At 40.1% G+C, this 21096-nt stretch overlaps 1 protein-coding gene across 16 annotated transcripts in view; it reads left to right on the forward strand.

Moving 5' to 3' along the window:
- Positions 1-21096, forward strand: part of CADPS2 (calcium dependent secretion activator 2) — a 577723-nt gene that overhangs the window by 508580 nt on the left and 48047 nt on the right. For 13 of the 16 annotated variants that reach the window (XM_027539120.1, XM_027539132.1, XM_027539128.1 and 10 more), the window contains 3 exons: positions 50-205; positions 1748-1895; positions 9459-9533. In XM_027539120.1, coding sequence (XP_027394921.1) covers positions 50-205; positions 1748-1895; positions 9459-9533 — 379 coding nt within the window. Of the gene's footprint in view, positions 1-49; positions 206-1747; positions 1896-2608; positions 2624-9458; positions 9534-21096 lie in introns of all 16 variants that reach the window. The other 3 variants (XM_027539121.1, XM_027539127.1, XM_027539134.1) reach the window with 1 other exon arrangement.

Here is a 21096-nt window from a genome sequence, read left to right on the forward strand (position 1 = left end):
GTAGATAATAGTGGAAGTTCACAATGTTCCTTCTTCCTTTTTCTTCTAGCAATGGCTCAGCAACATCAGAAGACCTTTTTTGGAAACTTGATGCACTGCAAATGTTTGTCTTTGATCTTCACTGGCCAGAACAAGAATTTGCCCATCACTTAGAGCAAAGACTTAAACTAATGGCCAGTGACATGATAGAAGCCTGTGTCAAAAGGTAGACATATATTTTCAAGTTGCTGCTTACTCTGCCAAGCACCCAAAATACCACATTTCGCCAAGTACCTTTTACATAGCTATCACAAGAAAGGTTTCAATATGTATAGCTTTTCCAAAATTTAAAGGACGTTACATACTTCGACCTAAACTCTGAGGATGAATGTGCTTGGTGCAGTTGGCCCACTACTTTTTTTCAGGTCTCCTAACATTGCCCGTGGGGCTTCCCAGGTGGCACTGGTGGTAAAGAACCCACCTGCTAATGCAGGAGACATCAGAGAAGCAGGTTCCATCCCTGGGTTGGGAAGATCCCCTGGAGGAGGGCATGCAACTCACTCCAGTATTCTTGCCTGGAAAATCCCATGAACAGAGGAACCTGGTGGGCTATAGTCCATGGAGTCACAAGGAGTTGGACACAACTTAGTGACTAAACAATAAATCATTGCTCTCAGCCATAGTACCCATACCCGTATTAATCCTTTCTGTTGTGCTTATTGTTATCTCTGGGAATGCTGTACTTTAAATCCCCAAGGCAGTGCTTCCTGAGACACATGGAAGAGATCTGTTAAGTACTTTATGAATTATGTACCGTGTTCACGCGCTGTGAAATGGCGTGGCAAACTTCAGTGATGATCATTGCCATCAATTGTTCTGTTTTCTGGTATTCTCTATCCACATCAGATGAGTTCCAAGTGTCCACTTACATTCTTCAGAACTTAACCAGAAATAAGTTATGAAGCTTTGAATTCTTCCACATGCGCTTTCATTGTATTTAATACTTTTTACAAAATCAGCATTTCACCCTAATTAGCATGATTTTCCCCATTGCCTTTGTTCATGAGATATATAAGAGCAATGCAGGCAGCATATTGAAATAACAAATTCTGGTTGGAGCAACTGGATAATACTGAAATCTTCAAAGCAAGGAAAATTCTCTCTTTAAAGTAATGTTTAATGGCTTTGTAAAGCAAAGCCATGAATTAGATTATTTAATGTTTAAAAAATATCAGGTTTGGCATCTGTGATTCTATTGTATCAAATCTATGAATATTCTTTGGACATTTTAGCAAAACCATTTCCAAATCATCTATTATGCAGTTTCTTTAAAAAAAAAACCTAAATGCAACTTCAGGTGTTTGAAAGAGAAACTAAGTGACATAAAAGAATTATATATTCTGTGTTGCACATTAATTATGTGTTTTAGTGTTTCCCAAACATGTCCTTAATTTGGTAAACCCTCACACAGAGGATTTGTTCTGCTTTAATATACTACTTGGATACTCACGCAGACATCTAGTGTGTACTTTGAAAGGAAAAGCTTCACGGTTTCACTTACCTGTCTGAGTGAGTATCCAAGTAGTATCACAGTCTGATCTTTCATACATGACACCTAAAAAGAAGAGCATCCCACCTCCCAGCTCCCAGGCAGCCACACTCCGTATTTGCCTGTTTTAAATTAGCATCTTGTAGTGTTGATTTCACTTTTATAAATCAGGGGGGACATGTCAGATTTCTTACTCTGAATTCATGTTTTAATGAATAGAACAAGAACCGCATTTGAACTCAAGCTGCAAAAGGCAAGCAAAACCACTGACTTGCGCATCCCAGCTTCTATGTGTACGATGTTTAATGTGCTAGTTGATGCCAAAAAGCAAAGCACTAAGCTCTGTGCCCTGGATGGAGGACAGGAGGTAAGTGGATTGAATGTTGCATGTGGTAATGTAGGGTGCCCTTGCAGAGAGGGACATGCTGTTTCCAGAAGTTTCTTACTTGACTAGATGAAACAGACCTAATTCCCCATACAAGTGTTTGATCTTTCCTGTATTATAATAATGGAATGCCCATTTATCCTTTGCTCTTATCAGTTTCTTCTTTTTAATACAAAGACTGCCCCAAATTTTACAAGTGGCCATTGAATTTCAGATATACCTTTTAATGGCTTAGGTATTGTGTATTTACATAAACCTTGCTTTTCACAAGCAAATGAGAAAGCTAGAAAGCTACTTGCTTTGTTTATACAAATATAGAGTATCCAAAAAACAAGCCACAGAAAATAGCCCATGAAATATTTTATTTACACAAAAGTTTCCTTTTTAAAAAAAAAGATCAAATAGAAATATACTGGAAAATTGGTCTTTGCTTTTTTTCAACGAATACCCCATTGTTTCAATTTGATTTCTATTTTGTTTGGTTCTGTATTCAGAAATAGAGTTTATTTTACCCCGTGATTTTATTTTTGTTGAGAGTGGTGATTGGGTAAAACGGATCTCTTTTTCTTAGATTACCTCTTTAAGTTAATATTTTGTTGCCTCTTTGTCCATTGTAATTACTTTTTCATCATTTCTTTATTTTTTCCTTATGTTCTCCTTCATCGTGTTTTATTTTCCCTCATGGCATGATCCAGTTTGATAGTCAGTGGGTAAGTTTCATTTAAAAAACACACACACACACATTTTCATTTGAATTATTATTCTTGTAAGTGTACCTTTTTTATGTTCATCTTTTCAAATTAAAATAATATAATTCCATTTTCAGGTTTTTGGTTGGTGTGTATGTATATAATACTTCATAGCAATACCCAAAGATGCATTAAAACACATGTAAATACTTTCACCTTAAATAATGTCAAAGGAAATGTTTCCTCCCTGTTGAGCTGCAGAATCAACAGACTACTTTATAATTTTTTAAGATAAAATTATTTAAAACCAAGTGAATTCACCCTTCTTTAAATTCTAAATGAATTCAGAAGCAGAGTGATTGTTAACATTTTTAAGATGTATATATATGTAGTGTATACTTTCACTAATAATATTAAAAGAATTTAGAGTTAGAGGCTATAGATGACATATAGCATATGTACATGGTAGCCTGTAAATTTGAGAACCAGGAGGCCACTCTTAAGGTCATTCCATACAGAAGAACCCAGTTGTGAATTTCAGTGAAGGATATGCCCACTGTGATAACAGCCTTTCCTCCTACTCATGGTCTGGGATAGCACCATCATCAGATTCAGGGAAGGGCTGCTGCTGCTGCTGCTAAGTTGCTTCAGTCGTGTCCGACTCTGTTCGACCCCATAGACGGCAGCCCACCTGTGTCAGAAGCCGTACCCCTTCCGCACACAGGTTTTCTTGAGGTACCACCCAGAACCTTGGAGGAACATCGTTTGAAAACCCTTTATACCTTACAGGATTGACTAGATTAAATAAATATTTTTTAATAAGTCAAATGCCTCTGTGCTCTACAGATATGTTAAATCTTACAACTCTTAGAGTTGACACGTGGGAGTCAAACTCAGAACCAGCTCTTCACTGGGCTAACAACTCTAATCCAAGCAGAAGGGCTTAGGTAACCACTAAGAGGATAAGAGGTTTCCCAGGTGATGAGTGGTAAAGAATCCGCCTGCCAGTGCAGGAAATGCAAGAGTCATGTGTTCAGTCTCTGGATTGGGAAGATCCCCTGAAGGATGAAATGGCAACCTGCTCCAGTATTCTTTCCTGGGAAATTCCATGGACAGAGGAGCCTGGGTACAGTCCATGAGTCGGACACAGCTGAGCACACACACACAATACTACACAAGAGGATAAGAAGATCCACTATTTTGAATGTCGTGCTTATTTAACCAAGAGACAGACATTAGCTATTTGGCCATAATTTGTTCACATATCCACGTATTTCATTCTTTGAGCAATTCGGGGGGAAAAGTGTATTTCTAATACCACAGCATACAACCTTACAGACAAAGTAAGGAGCTGATACGTGTTATGGAGTATTCAGTTTTATCATTCTCTGATCTCTTGAAACGTGATTTATTATCTAATTATCTGAATGAGTAGGCAGCTGGCTTGGCTATCAATGGCTCATAACCACCTTCTTGGTTTTCTATAGCCAGATGTAAACCTTTTATTGTCTGCTTGAGAACATTGTCTGTCTCTTTATACACACATCCATTTCTCATCAGGTTTATGGAATCCTCTTGCCTCTTCCATTAATACTGGATTTATCCATTTGTTCTTGTTTTCACATACACTGCAGTACCTGACACACAATAGATACATAGTAAATGTTTGTTGAATGAGCAGACTGATTTTTTGTCACTGCTTTAAAAATCTTATCCCCATTTAAAAAAAATCCTCCCCTGTAAGAAACAACTCACTCCAGTACTCTGAAAGAAAAACAGGCGCCCACACAAATGACAAAACATTGTTGCATTGTCAAATGATTCTTTACATTAATAGGTGGATGATTTTGAAGAGTAATCTGCTGTTGTTCATTATGTCTGCACCTGTACCTTCTCACCAGAGACAATTAGTTCCCCACAACTTTCACACAATTAATATACTTCAAAATGGGCAGGTGTAAAACCCATTAGCAACCCTGAAAAGTGGTAAACAAGAGTTTCCGTGCTCAAGAAGTATTTTATACTTTGCTTTTAATCTCCAGGAAATATATACATGTAATTGCACCGGCTTTTCCTCTCTGTATGTGTTTAAGACAAGTTTGGGGATGATTACAAAGTGATGAATACATTACATGCATAGGTGAGCCCATGCATAGGACCCCATTGTATAGCAAGCAACAAATTAAAGTTATTGAAAAAACTAGACTATTACACAATTTGGAAACTCATAAAGATATATAGTATACTATGTAGGTAAACCTAGCAGATTTTATTTTTTTCTAGATTTAAGGGAATTACCTCTGTACAATCTCTAGTAAATTTATCATATCATCATTTCTGGGACAAAAGCTTACCAACTCCTTACCCACAGTAAAGCCCCTTCTGGACTCCTGAATTATGATTCTGTTTTCTTACATTGCATACGATGATGCAGACACTCTCAGCCACAGCCCGGAACAGCATTTAATGGAGTAATTAGTGATCGAATGATCTGCTCTTGTGACAGCTGTGTGTAATGAGTCAGCAATCTCAGGCCAGGCCCTCAGGGACAGATGTGGAGATCCGAAAACCACCAGTGCTTAGAAATCCTCGTTATCCATCCCTGCAAAAGAGCAGACGACTGCATGGGCCTTCAGCAGTCATATGCTCTCAGACCCACTGTATCTCATGGTCCATCCACTGAAAGTGAAAACACATTAATGGAGCAACTCAGGGACCCCTACATATGTGGAATTTGTTCACAATTGCAGTAAAATACTTCCATTTCCAGATCTAACAATCCAATACCTTTAAAAATCATCCCAGCAGAAGGACCAAAATTTTTAAGAATACTGGATTGCACTGGCATTTGGCTAGTCTTCATTTCTTATGTGTCTGCATGAGAACAGTCAGGTGAGATGAGGATATTTACCCATGTGTAAAGGGGCCAGGACTTCAGACCCATGCCTGATCTGAATTCCCTGGGCTCCATGAAGTAAAAATTCCTCAGTCAGTCCAGTCACTCAGTCATGTCCGACTCTTTGCAACCCCATGGACTGCAGCACACTAGGCTTCCCAGTCTATCACCAACTCCCGGAGCTTACTCAAACTCATGTCCATCTAGTTGGTGATGCCATCCAACTATCTCATCCTCTGCCGTCCCCTTCTCTGCCCACCTTCAGTCTTTCCCAGCATCAGGGTCTTTTCCAATAAGTCAGTTCTTCACATCAGATGGCCAAAGTATTGGAGCTTCAGGATCAGTCCTTCCAATGAATATTCAGAACTGATTTAATTTAGGATTGACTGGTTTGATCTTGCAGTCCAAAGGACTCTCAAAAGTCTTCTCCAACACCACAAAACATCAGTTCAAAAACATCAGTTCTTCAACATTCAGCTTTCTTTATAGTCCAACTCTCACATCCATCCATGACTACTAGAAAAACCATAGCCTTGACTAGACGGACCTTTGTCGGCAAAGTAATGTCTCTGCTTCTTAATATGCTGTCTACGTTGGTCATAGTTTTTCTTCCAAGGAGCAAGCTTCTTTTAGGGCTGCAGTCACCATCAAAGTTCATCTTAATCCAAGTGCAGAGTCACCTAATGGAGAAGCAGGGCACTGACAGTTTTGAGGTCAGTTGTGGAAAGAATTCATCTAAGAATGATCTGGAAAGTACCAGTTTGTAGAATCATTGATCCAACTTGAAATATTCTGATAGAAATTTTATAAGCTTTTATTGTTGCAGACAAAAACTTGTCAGGTTTTGAACAAAAATTTGGTCTGCTAATCTAAATGAAAACCTATCAACTTTAGCTTAGGAAATGTCCATGTTTCCAGATAAATTCTGTTCATAACTGTTTTGATCTCTTTGTGTGTTTACATTTGTCTTTGGAAACTATCTGGATCCCCTAATGAATAACTTTTTTCTAGCTAATTTTCTGTTACCTATATGTGGCATTTCTGGGTTATTCTCTTTGCAGAGTATGTATGTAAAATGTGAATTCTGAAGCTACCTCCACATTTCCACTCAGAGTACTCCTAGACCACATCTGCTGCCTGTACAGCTAGAGCAGACTCTGGAAGTTCCCAGCTGCTTTCAGATTTAGTATCAGTGAAGTCAGAGCTGATCAGATACATTGACAGTAGCAAACTACTGCTCAGTCACTCAGTCATGGCCGACTCTTTGCAGCCCCATTGACTGTAGCCTGCCAGCCTCTTCTGTCCATGGAATTTTCCAGGCAAGAATATTGGAGTGAATTCCCGTTTCCTACTCCAGGGGATTTTCCCAACCCAGGGATTGAACCCATTTCTCTTGTGTCTCCTGAATCAGCGGACAGGTTCTTTACTATTAGCACCACCAAAATCTCATATAAAAAAAAAACAACCTAGCAATCATTATACTATTTAGGTTTGCCCCCTCCACCCGGTAACACATTTAAAATGTATACTTTTTTTCCCCTCTTTTTAAATTATATACTTTTTAAATCAGAGTGTAATTGATTACAATTGATTATAATTTATTACAAAAGCTTACAGTATTATGTTAGTTTTTGCTGTACAGCGATGCAAATCAGCTAGAAGTATACACATGTACCCTTCCTCTTGAGCCTCCCTCCCACCCTGTTTCTTCCTTTTTAACTTGCTCTCTTTCCCTCCCTCTGCTTTTGGCTGGATTAAACATTAAAGAAAACAGCAGTCTAAAAGTGTGCATTATAAGAGAATTGGATGGCTCCTAGAGCCTGCTTTTCCCTGCCTTTCAATAAAAAGGATATAAATGACCTCTTTAGTGGCTCATCTCTTGATTTTAAGAAATTGCCAAAAATCAGTGCAACCCAAAATTCAAATGTGTAGAAGCTCTGCTGTTCTATATCCAATAGCTTTCTGATGCCATTTCATTATTTTTTTTAAATAATGTGAAAAATGAAAGTTATGGCAAAGAGAGATAAACATTGAGGATAAGGCATGCGCAAGAAGATGAAACTTTGCAGCTTCAGGTGACTGAATGTTTTCTAGCACTTTCCATGTAGAGGAAGGAGAGTAGCTTGAAACCCGTCTCCTGTATCCCTTTCCTCTTCTACCCCAAAGAGAAGCCTCAATCTGCTATTTTTATTTCCTCCTGCTACACAGGCACAAATCTGGAGAGAGAAGGATATGAAAAGAGAGTGCCTGGAGAGGGAGCCGTGCAGGGCTCATTTGCACAGGCTCCTCCACTGCCTGGTCAGTGGAACAGTTTCAGTTAGGAGGAGGGGTTAGTGGGGAGAGGGAAGTGATGTTTTTGTACCTATATCTCTGGGGTCTCCTTGGTCATCTCAACTACCAGCCAGGGTTTTAGGCCAGGTTTTTCAAGCTCTTTCTCTTCTACCTTGCTTTTCTTTGTTTTGTTGTCTTGTTTTTCCTTTTCCTTCTCTTCAAGCTGTTCTGAAAGCAAAAAAAAAAAAAAAAAAACTACAGCAGTAGGAATCCACCCTCTAGGCTTCCATTCTGTTTGTCTTTTGGGGAGTACAAATTTGGGGAGACAGACACTTAGTAGTTTCTTTCCCTGAGTGAAAAATACATGCCTAGAAAGTTCCCTGTTCATATATGTGTGCTTAATTTAAGACCTCTTCTCAACACACACATATACACACAGGCATACACACACACACAAGCAGGAAAAGAAAACAATTCCCGTGCTCCAAAATTCTGCCTCCTTTCTTCATTATTTATGCAGGTAGATGATGGCTTGTCACTTTGAAAGCCTGTGGGGGGGGGACCTCATTCCTGTGTGTTCCAGAACAGACCTAAGTTGATGTTTTGTTCTGTGTGGAAACTTTGAGACATGTTTTCAGAAGGAAAAATAGCTTTCAAAAACTCACATCTTTGGAAACCATTCAACCAGCAGCTGTTAAGTTGGTCTAATGTTTATCCTGACCTGAGTACTTTTACTCCATGCATTATGTTAGCTGTTCCAAGAAGCCTTGAACCATCAAGATAGGGTTAGTCTTTACAAGTCACATTTTCGTGAAGTGGCTATTGCGGACAATCAGCCGTCAGATAAATGCTTCTAAAGGAAGAATTACTGTTTCAATGAATGTGCCTTCACACGCCGCCAAAGCCAAAGCTCCTGCTAATTTAAGAAGAGAACTCTCTAGTAGTCTCTAAAGAAGGCAAAAAATAAAGAGTCTTTCAGGTTTATTTTAAATACATCTTTTTTTTTTTTTGCATTTACTTAAAGGCATCATTTTCATGAGGAAGCAGTAAAAAAAAAACTATGGGGAGTGAGTGCTGTTTCATTGTACCTTTTATGGCCTATTAATTTGTTACCATCTATCACCTTTGTTGATGAAATTTTAATTTTGCCCTTGCTTGAGCATATTGTAAGAATTGTATAAACTGCGGCTCCCCATGCTGACAAAAAGGTCCTTTCAGCGAGAACAATTGGGAGCTCATTTTATTTCTAGAGCACATTTAAAATAACTTATGAATGAGAGTTGTCAGACATGAAATGCTGTATTAATTAAATCTTTTTCCAGTCTTTTTGCTTCCCCGGCTAAACCAACCCTTTAGAAAAATACTCGGCCACCTTAATTATAGAGGAGAAGACAAAAAGTATCCTTCACATTCCTCTGTCTGAATAAGAATAAGAACTCAATTCATCTGTATAATAACCCCATTAGCTGCTTAACTCAACAGAGCACATGGGAAAATTTTCAAACCCCACAATGTAAAAAGTGTTGATTGGTGGATCATTTTCAAGGTTTTGTTCTTCTAAGGTGCAAAATGGTCATTTTGTGTAAATCTGATATGTCATAACTGGTAGCTTTAAAGCATTTATGCCTAATGACATAAATAAGTTTTGTGTCCACTTCAGCTAATGCATCTTTGTCTTTTAATATCTAGCAGCAGTACCATTCCAAAATAGATGATTTGATTGACAACACTGTAAAAGAAATCATTTCACTCCTAGTTTCAAAGGTAAGGTATTCTTTATATAATTTTCAACTGTGAATTTTTAGAAATGTGTGTCTTAGGTTTTGAAATACCTGATTGAGAAATAATAACTTTAAGGTAGATGTGAAAAAGTTCGTATTCTAAGAAAAATTAGGATCAAATTATGAATGCTCTTTGTCAGTACTTTTTGGGGTTTTGTTTATGATTAATTTTGGCTTTTTTTTCAGTTGTCCTTCTAGAAATAACTCTCTTGTCCAGTAACCCCTTACGCTTTCACACTCACGTTCCCTTACTGTTTGTCTCTAGGGATGAGTTGAGTGGGCATCAGTTCTTGGAATTAGCTTGTTGGTTGTGTTGGCAGCACTGGGACTCCAGAACCAGTCTCACAGGTGGACAAAGAAGGCTGACAGGGTGATATCTGAGGTTCTCCACTCAGAGGCCTCCCACGACTTCCTTCAGATATCTTTGACAAAAGCTATGACCTTGAGTTGTATAAGTAGTGATGAAGCATCAGTGAGTGTTCCATTTAAAATTCCACTAAGGGCTTCTCTGGTGGCTCAGATGTTAAAAATCTGCCTGCAATGCAGGAGACCTGGGTTCAAACCCTGGGTCAGGAAGATCCCGTAGATAAGTGAATGGCAACCCACTCCAATATTCTTGCCTGGAAAATCCTCATGGACAGAGGAGCCTGGTGGGCTACAATCTATAGGGTCGCAAAGAGTCGGACACGACTGAGCGACTAGCACCAGCACTAAGGTGGAACAGACTGCCATAGGTGACATTTGAATTCAGGGGCTGATAGGAAAAGAGATGGACAGCCTGAAAGCCTGGGGAGCTGAAAGAGTGAGGAAAGAGGACAGATGGGTCCCTGAGGGGCACTTTCATAAGAACAGATACTTGACTGAAGAACCCCAGATTAGACTTCATAAAACAATTAGAAGTATATACAGAATGCGAAAGAATAAAAAAATACAAAGGAAAACCCACCTTCAATTCAGTAAACAGACACAGGACATGCTGTTTATTTTTTCAAGGTCTTTATTGAATTTGCTACAAGATTGCTTCTGTTCTACGTTTTGGTTTTTTAGCCACAAACTATGTGGGTTCTTAGTTCCCCAACCAGGGATCAAATTCACACTTCCTGCATTGGAAGACAAACTCTTGACCACTGGATCACTGGGAAAGTCCCCAAGTACATGCTGCTTAGAAAAGAAAAGCTAGAGATGCCCAATAAGCATGAAAAATGTTAAGCCTCATGAATTTAAGCAATACCAAAAAACTACAATTTACATAATATTTTCTTCTAGAAATTAGCACAGATGTTTTTAAGCTATCGCTCGATTTTAGAAAAGGTCAAATGGTACACTCACATTTTCTGTATATGAAGGTGTAAATGGCTACAAACTTTCTAGAAGATAGTTTAGAACTCTATCGAGTACACTGACACCCATTCACCTAAAATCCTTTTTGTATTTTTTTCTTACTACCCAGAGAGATGCACAAAATTTATATACATTAATAGTTGTCACATTATTTCTAATTAAAAACTGGCATCAACTTTAATCTCTAACATGCGATCAGTGGTAAATTATAGGACGTCTATATTAAGAAAGTTTGCTTTCAAAGACTATAATATTAAAGTTTCATAATATAGTGTTAAATGGGAAAAAAGCTGAATATTTAGAAGTGGAAGCTATGATCTGAAGTGTTATCACATACAGAAAAGATAGATAAACCTGAGAATGTCAACAGAGCTTTTATCTGGGTGGTGGGATTATAGTTAATTTGAGGGTATGGAGGATTTCTTAGAATTTATTTTGTGTGGTTTTCCAAATTCTCTGGTAGCAGGTCTTCAGGTGGAAAAAAGTCACAAATAAAAATGATTTTGGAATAACATCACCTCCCATTTGTTCTTACTCTGGTGGCTTCCACCCCAGAAATGAACACCCACACTGACAACACTCACCAACAAGGGCAACGGAGAAGGGTTAATAGGAAAACCTCTGGCAGGTGGGGGAGGAGGTGAACCGCAGGAGAATGAAGCTCCTAGAGGAAGAACCAGGAGGTTCCTGCCCTCCCAGGAGTCTAGCCAGCCTGTCGCTTTTAGCAGCAGTGTACTACCAGCCCGCCAAAGGGACATAGTTAACAGAGCGCCTTCATTGTCTGTGAGCCATCCAGGGAAATTTTATCCAAATGGAGCCTCACTGTCAGCACCGTTCTTCTGTGGAAGTTGTCTTTCGTGAGAATGATACATAAAAGGAGCTACTGGAAGTGCAAGGGCTTCCCTGGTGGCTCAGAAGATAAAGAATCTGCCAGATCCCCTGGGGAAGGAAAGGTCTACCCACTCCAGTATTCTTGACTGGAGAAATCCATAGACAAAGGAGCCTGGCAGGCTATAGTCCACAGGGTTGTAAAGAGTCAGACACGACTGAGTGACTAACATTTTCACTTTACTTTTTTTCATGCAGTTCATAGGGCTTGCCAGGTGGCGCAGTGGTAAAGAATCTGCCTGCCAGTGCAGGAAACATGGGTTCAATCCCTGGGTCAGGAAGATCCCCTGGAAGAGGAAATGGCAACCCACTCCAGTATTCTTGCCTGGAGAGTCTCATGGACAGAGGAGCTTGGCAGGCTGCAGCCCATGGGGTCACAAAGAGTCAGGCATGACTGAGCATGCACTCACACACATGCAGTTCATAAAGGTTTAAATAGGTAACAAGGCAAAAAGACTGCAGTTAGTTTTGGTTTGGGGAGGAGAGGGTGCAGAGAAGGCAGACAGGGCTGCACATCATCTCTGCATTTGTTTCTAGCAAAGTAAGAAACCTAAATTTTTCTATATGAAATGCATTTAGATAATCACAAATCCAGTGTATTTGAGTCAGGAAATGGTGTTCCAGAGGTCAGCACCATCCTCTAGAACTGTCTGTGATGATACAAATGTTTATCCCGCACCATCCAGTATGGTAACATGTGGGTGTGGAGCACTTGAGACATGGCTAGTGCAACTGAGGAATTGAAATTTTCATTTTAATTCATTTTAAATAGTCTATTGAAACTAGCTATTAATATGATATTAGAAATCAGTTCTAGATTGTAGTTATTCTCTATGGATCCTTTCTCCTATAGTCAAATAGCACTTCTAAATAATCTTTAGTTTAAAAGTATAAAATAAATTCATTTGGTAGTTTGGGCAACCATCTTATTTAAAAATGCTATTTGTACTTGTCATTTGTCATTTGCATGACAGTAAATAGTAAATTTTGTATCATTAAGCAAAGATGAATTATTACAATTCTGTTATACAATCCTTAAATGCTAGCATGCCAAAAAAATTGCCTGAGAGCTTTTTAAAATGCAGATGCCCAAGTCCTGCTTTCCAGAAGTTTTGGAAGAAGGACAGGATTGTGCATGTTTAACCACTCATCATGGTGATTTTGATGTAGGGGTTCCTGAGTCAGACTTTGAGAACCACTGCTCTGATGACCCTGCACCTAGATGGCTATATAAACTACTTTAAGACTAAAGTATATTTTAAAATAAGACAGTTCCTAAGATAGTGTATTCCCATTTGTTTTCACCAAAGAAGAATGATTTTTTAAGAGAGATATTTATGAAGTACCTACTGAGAAAGAGTGACTATACATGTATTATTTAATTCAAACTTCATACATAGCACCTAGGAAATAGGTGGGCTTACCCTATTTCACAGATAGGAATCTATTCTTCAAACCAGCAGAGTAAACTAACCAGAGTCACACACCTAATAAGTGCAAGTGTCAAGATTCAAAGCTTTTGAGTTTCAGATTCCCAGCTTTTGAGTTTCAGATTCCCAATCCATTGCACTTGCTGATTCCAGATCTCCAGGAAATCAGGAAAAAGCAAAAGACTGTGAAAATTAAAATTGTAACTTCTACATTAATGGTCTTTATGAAAGGCAAATTCTAAGAGATTTGTCCTAGACTTTTTATACCATATTAATTATTTCAATATTATATTAATTCAATATAAAGTAGATTAATAAAATAATTCTTTGTATCCCAAATGTTTCTTTCCATACTTTAAGTTGTCTGTGCATATTGAGAAATATGTTTATTACATATGGATGAATAAGAAGTAACACATCCTTCTTTTTATCTCCTCTCTTCAATTCTACTTCTTCATCCTCTTCTTATCCACATGTCTTCACAAATATTTTGAGATGATCCATGGGTGTTAATCACATGTAACACTCAGCAGCATATGTCCCACCTACACGCCCATTTTTCATGCCTGGAAAAGATCTCAGCTTTCCATCCTTGTGTTCTCTCCACCTAGCTGCTAAATGGTGGTATTCTTGACTTTCCATCTATGCTTTTCTTTTGAACTCATTCCATACATTTCTGTGACTTTCCCACTTCCCGTTTAACTATACGCTGATGGTTCCCTCAGCATATAGGGAAACTCCTCTCCCTGAGAGGTAGTATGGAATCTTGCTGCAAAGCCCAGCTATAGGCCTGAGGAGTTTAATGTGTTCATCCTAAGAGGAATGAGAAGTCATTGAAGGGCTGGAGTGGCAGAGAGCAGCGGTAGGGAATTAATCATATTTATTTGCATTATAAGATGATTCATTTGATTGTGCACAGCAAACTGATTGAGAGGAAGTAGGAAGGAGGTTGTAACATTGGTCTCTGTTGGACTAATCCAAAGACATTTAAGATATACAATGGGTAGGGTGCTAAAGACTGAATGTTTGTGTCCTCCCACAATTCATATATTAAAACCTAATCCTCAGTGTGGTGGTATTTGAAGGTGGTACACTTGAGAGGTAATAAGGTCATGAGGTTAAAGCCCTCATAAATGGGATTAGTTTCCTTATATAAAACACCCCACAAAGCACCCTAGTCCTTTCTGCCAGGTGAAAACACAGACAGAAGGTATCATATGTGAACCACGAAGTGGGTCCTCCTCAGACATTAAATCTGCCAGCACCTTGATTGCTGCCTTCTCAGCCTCCAGTTCAGTCGCTCAGTCATGTCTGACTCTTTGCAACCCCATGGACTGCAGCACCCCAGGCTTTCCTGTCCTTCACCATCTCCTGGAGGTTGCTCAAACTCATGTCCATCGAGTTGGTAATGCTATCCAACCATCTCATCCTCTGTCATCCCCTTTTTCTGCCTTCAGTCTTTTCTAGCATCAGGGTCTTTTCCAATAAGTCAGTTCTTTCCATCAGGTGGCCAAAGGAATGGAGTTTAAGGATCAGCATCAGTCTTTCCAGTGAATATTCAGGACTGATTTCCTTTAGGTTTGACTGGTCGGATCTCCTTGCAGTCCAAGGGACTCTCAAGAATATTTCCCAACACCGCAGTTCAAAAGCATCAATTCTTCAGCACTCAGCTTTCTTTATGGTCCAACTCTGACATCCATATGTGACTACTGGAAAAACCATAGCTTTGAGACTTTCCTGGAGCTAGAGCTCTGCCTCGCTCCCAAACATGCTATTGTAACTTGTAACTCCTAGCAAGGCTAGGCACTTCCATGACTGCCACGCTTGGGGTCTAAGTAAAAGTACATAGTAACGGCATGAATCACAAGTCCATTGAAAGTCTATGATCCAACAGATTATGTTAGTAGTTCTGATTCCCCGTGCAATTACAGAATGGTCAGAGAGTCCAGGAAAAGGTGACCAAGAAAGGAAAGTTCAGTCCACACACTTTGCCCACCTCTGGCTGCTCCCCTAGGAGGGACCTTGGGTATCTCTTGGCATTGGCAGGTCAGTATAAATCCCTGACAAGGCTCCTCTTTTGGGGGCTACCTTCAGTCATTATGAGGCACCACAGTACCGCAGAGCAGGACCTAACAGAAGCAGAGATATTAAGAAGATGTGGCAAGAATACACAGAGAACTTCACAAAGAAGATCTTCACAACCCAGATAATCACGATGATATGATTATTCACCTAAAGCGAGACATCCTGAATTGTGAAGTCAAGTGGGCCTTAGGAAGCATCACTACAAACAAAGCTAGTGGCGGTGATGGAATTCACGTTAAGCTATTTAAATCCTAACTGTGAAAATGCTGCACTCAATATGCTAGCAAATTTGGAAAACTCAGCAGTGGCCACAGGACTGGAAAAGCTCAGTCTTCATTCCAATCCCAAAGAAAGGCAATGCCAAAGAATGCTCAAACTACCACATGATTGCACTCATCTCACATTCTAGCCAAGTGATGCTCAAAATTCTCCAAGCCAGGCTTCAACAGTACATGAACCGTGTCAAACTGGTTTTAGAAAAGGCAGAGGAACCAGAGATCAAATTGCCAACGTCCAATGGATCATCAAAAAACCAAAAGAGTTCCAGAAAAACATCTGCTTCATGGACTGTGCCAAAGACTTTGTGTGGATCACAACAAACTGTGGAAGATTCTTAAAAGAGATGGGAATACCAGACCACCTTACCTGCCTCCGGAGAAGCCTGTATGCAGGTCAAGAAGCAACAGTTAGAACTGGACACGGAATGATGGACTGGTTCAAAATTGGGAAAGAATTATGTCAAGGATGTATACTGTTACCCTGCTTTTTTAACTTACCTGCAGAGTACATCATGTGAAATGCTGGGCTGAATAAAGCACAAGCTGGAATCAAGATTGCTGGGAGAAATATCAATAACCTCAGATATGCAGATGATACCACCCTTATGGCAGAAAGTGAAAAAGAACTAAAGAACCTCCTGATGAAAGTGAAAGAGGAGAGTGAAAAAGTTGGCTTGAAACAACATTCAGAAAACTAAGATCATGGCATCTGGTCCCATCACTTTATGGCAAATAAATGGGGAAACAGTGGCTGACTTTATTTTTGGGGGCTCCAAAATCACTGCAGACGGTGACTGCAGCCATGAAATTAAAAGACACTTGCTCCTTGGAGAAAAGTTATGATCAATCTAGACAGCATATTAAAAAGCAGAGACATTACTTTGCCAACAAAAGTCTGCCTAGTCAAAGCTATGGTTTTTCCAGGAGTCATGTATGGATGTGAGAGTTGGCCTATAAAGAAAGCTGAGCGCTAAAGAACTGAGGCTTTTGAACTGTGGTGTTGGAGAAGATGCTTGAGCGTCCCTTGGACTGCAAGGAAATCAGCCCTGAATATTCATTGGAAGGACTGATGTTGAAGCTGAAACTCCAATATTTTAGCCACATGATGCAACGAACTGACTCATTTGAAAAGACCCTGATGCTGGGAAAGATTGAATGCAGGAGGAGAAGGGGACGACAGAAGATGAGATGGTAGGATGGCATCACCGACTCAATGGATATGAGTTTGAGTAAACTCTGGGAGTTGTTGATGGACAGGGAGGCCTGGCGTGCTGCAGTCCACGGAGTAGCAAAGAGTAGGACACGACTGAGTGACCGAACTGAACTGAACTAGACTATATGGATCTTTGTTGGCAAAATAATGTCTCTGCTTTTTAATATGCTGTCTAGGTTGGTCATCCCACTCCAGTACTCTTGCCAAGAAAATTCCATGGACAGAGGAGCCTTGTAGGCTGCAGTCCATGGGGTTGCAAAGAGTCGGACATGACTGAGCGACTTCACTTTCCCTTTTCACTTGCATGCATTGGAGAAGGAAATGGCAACTCCAGTGTTCTTGCCTGGAGAATCCCAGGGACAGAGGAGCCTGGTGGGTTGCTGTCTATGGGGTCTCACAGAGTCAGACATGACTGAAGCGACTTAGCAGCAGCAGCAGCAGGTTGGTCATAGCTTTCCTTCCAAGGAGCAAGCGTCTTTTAATTTCCTGGCTGCAGTCACCGTCTGCAGTGATTTTAGAGCCCAAGAAGATAAAGTCTGTCACTGTTTCCATTGTTTCCCCATCTATTTGCCATGAAGTGATGGGACCAGATGCCATGATCTTAGTTTTCTGAATGTTGAGGAGTTTTAGGCCAGTTTTTTCACCCTCCTCTTTCACTTTCATCTAGAGGCTCTTTAGTTCTTCTTCACTTTCTGCCCTAAGGGTGGTGTCATCTGGATATCTGAGGTTATTGATATTTCTCCCAGCAATCTTGATTCCAGCTTGTGCTTTATTCAGCCCAGCATTTCGCATGATGTACTCTGCAGGTAAGTTAAATAAGCAGGGTAACAGTATACATCCTTGACATAATTCTTTCCCAATTTTGAACCAGTCCATCATTCCGTGTCCAGTTCTAACTGTTGCTTCTTGACCTGCATACAGGCTTCTCTGGAGGCAGGTAAGGTGGTCTGGTATTCCCATCTCTTTTAAGAATTTTCCACAGTTTCTTATGATCTACCCAGTGAAAGACTTTAGCATAGTCAATGAAACAGAGGTAGATGTTTTTCTGGAATTCTCTTGCTTTTTCTATGATCCAGAGGATGTTAGAAATTTGATCTCTGGTTCCTCTGCCTTTTCTAAATCCAGCTGGAGCATCTGGACATTCTCGGTTCATGTACTGTTGAAGCCTGGTTTGGAGAGTTTTGAGCATTACTCTGTTAGTGTGTGAGATGAGTGAAATTGTGTGGTAGTTCAAACATTCTTTGGCATTGCCTTTCTTAGGGATTGGAATGAAGACTGAGCTTTTCCAATCCTGTGGCCACTGCTGAGTTTTCCAAATTTGCTGGCATATTGAGTGCAGCACTTTCACAGCATCATGTTTTAGGATTTGAAATAACTCAACTGGTATTCCATCACTTCCGCTAGCTTTGTTCATAGTGATGCTTTCTAAGGCCCACTTGACTTCACTCCAGGATCTCTTGCTCTAGGTGAATGATCACCTCACTGTGGTTATCTGGGTCATGAAGATCTTTTTCCTATAATTCTGTGTATTCTTGCCACCTCTTAATATCTGCTGCTTCTATATTATTTTTGTCCTTTATCAAGCCCATCTTTGCATGAAATGTTCCCTTGGTATCTCTAATTTTCTTGAAGAGATCTCTAGTCTTTCCCATTCTATTGTTTTCCTCTATTTCTTTGCATTGATCACAGAGGAAGGCTTTCTTATCTCTCCTTGCTATTCTTTGGAACCCTGCATTCAGATGGATATTTCTTTCCTTTTCTCCTTTGCCTTTAGCTTTTCTTCTTTTCTCGGCTATTTGTAAGGCCTCCTCAGACAACCATTTTGATTTTTTGCATTTCTTTTTCTTAGGGATGGTCTTGATCACTGCCTACTGTACAATGTCATGAACCCCTGTCCATAGTTCTTCAGGCACTCTAACAGATCTAATCCCTTGAAACTATTTGTCACTTCCACTGTATGACTGTAAGGGATTTAATTTAGGTTATACCTAATGGTCTGGTTCTTTTCCCTACTTTCTTCAATTTAAGTCTGAATTTGACAATAAAGAGTTATGATCTGAGCCACAGTCAGCTCCCAGTCTTGTTTTTGCTGACATCTAGAGCTTCTCAGGAGAAGGCAATGGCACCCCATTCCAGTACTCTTGCCTGGAAAATCCCATGGACGGAGGAGCCCTGGTGGGCTACAGTCCATGGGGTCGATAAGAGTCGGACACGACTGAGCGACTTCACTTTCACTTTTCACTTTCATGCACTGGAGAAGGAAATGGCAACCCACTCCAGTGTTCTTGCCTGGAGAATCCCAGGGACGGGGCAGCCTGGTGGGCTGCCATCTATGGGGTCGCACAGAGTCGGACACAACTGAAGTGACTTAGCAGCAGCAGCAGCAGAGCTTCTCAATCTTCGTCTGCAAAGAATGTAATCAATGTGATTTCTGTATTGACCATCTGGTGATGTGCATATGTAGAGTCATCTCTTGCTTTTTTTAAAACAGGGTGTTTGCTATGACCAGTGTGTTCTCTTGACAAAACTCTATTAGGCTTCTCCATGCTTCATTTTGTACTGCAAGGCAAAACTTGCCTGTTACTCCAGGTATCTCTTGACTGCCTACTTTCGCATTCCAGTCCCCTATGATGAAAAGGACAGTTTTTTTTTGTTAGTTCTAGAAGGTCTTATAGCCTCCTGACTATGAGAAATTATTGTTGTTTGTAAGCCATCCCATCTACGGCATTCCGTTACAGCAGTCTGAGCAGACTAAGACAAGGGGTTAGTAGTGGGGAGAAAAAGAAAAACATTGAGGATTCATCTAGGTTTATAGCCTGAAGCAGGAGATGGATGTTGATGTCTTTCAGTGACGCAGGATGCCCTGGGAGAGGAACAGATTTAGAGGAAAAGACAGTGATATCAGTATCAGCCATTTGGGAGTTGAGCTGCTTTTGAAATACTGGAAAGAGGAGATACCAAGGGAACATTCAGATATTTAGGTGTTTGGGGCTGGAATTCAGAGGAAGGATATGGGATTGAAATACTGATGTAATCATAAGATGTCAGTTATTAGAAATGATTCTATCAGTAACTGCTATTTTCAGGCATATGTGTTATAACTTTGATCTACAGGGACCCCTGTGGAAGACGTAGAGAAATGGAAACCACCTTAAAACAAAAGCAAAAGCTTCTAGGGACTTCCCTGTCAGTCCAGTGTTTAAGACTCCATGCTTCCAATGCAGGGAACTTGGGTTCAGTTCCTGGTTGAGGAACTAAGATCCCAAATGCTATGTGAATGTGGCTGAAGAAAAAGTTTCTAGCCAGAAAAGGACTTAGATAATTTTTACCAAGAAAAAAAAATGAAGGCAGGAACATTAAATCTTGCCAAGGAAAGCATACAAGAAATGCCACATTTATTGCTACCTTATACTGTTGTTGTTCAGTCACTAAGTCATGTGTCCAACTCTTCAGCACCCTGTGGACTACAGCATGCCAGGCTTCCCTGTCCTTCACTATCTCCTGGAATTTGCTCAGACTCGTGTCCATTGAATCCATCTCATCCTCTGTCATCCCCTTCTCCTCCTGCCCTCAATCTTTCCCAGCATCAGGGTCCTTTTCAGTGAGTCAGTTCTTCACATCAGGTGGCCAAAGTATTGAGGCTTCAGCTTCAGCAACTGTTGCTGAACATGAATAATCAGCGTTGATTTCCTTTAAGATTGGTTAAGTCCAAGGGACTCTCAAGAGTCTTCTCCAACACCACAGTTCGAAAGCATCAGTTCTTCAGCACTCAGCTTTCTTTATAGTCCAACCCTCACATCCATACATGACTACTGGAAAAACTGTAGCTTTGAGTATACAGACCTTTGTTGGCAAAGTGATGTCTCTGCTTTATTAATACACTATCTAGGTTTGTCATAGCTTATATTAGAATTAACTCAGACAAACTGGGAGTCCAGGAGAGCTAGACTTCATTCCTGCTTCATGCTACCAACTGGGTCTCCTTGCATGACTCAGTGTCCTCATCAACAAAGCAGGAGCATTGGATGAGAAAAATATCTACAGCCTTTTCTCAGTCTAAAGCAAAGATCCTTATATATGCTTTTGTGTGGAGGCCTCAGGGGCCTGCATCTTTTCTGCCCAGGCTCTCAAGTTGCATAGCACACACGACGTGCTAGAGTTAGAAGACAGCCGTGAGATCACCTAGCAGGGACTTTTCAAGCATTTTTATAATGTCTGTGACATATTTATATATACTTTTATGATGTTTGTGAGATATATCAATATTTAATGTCTTCAAATATGTCTTAGATGGTGGTTGTTCAGTCACTA

Source organism: Bos indicus x Bos taurus, chromosome 4, assembly GCF_003369695.1.
Source record: "Bos indicus x Bos taurus breed Angus x Brahman F1 hybrid chromosome 4, Bos_hybrid_MaternalHap_v2.0, whole genome shotgun sequence".
NCBI classification, from domain to species: domain Eukaryota; kingdom Metazoa; phylum Chordata; class Mammalia; order Artiodactyla; family Bovidae; genus Bos; species Bos indicus x Bos taurus.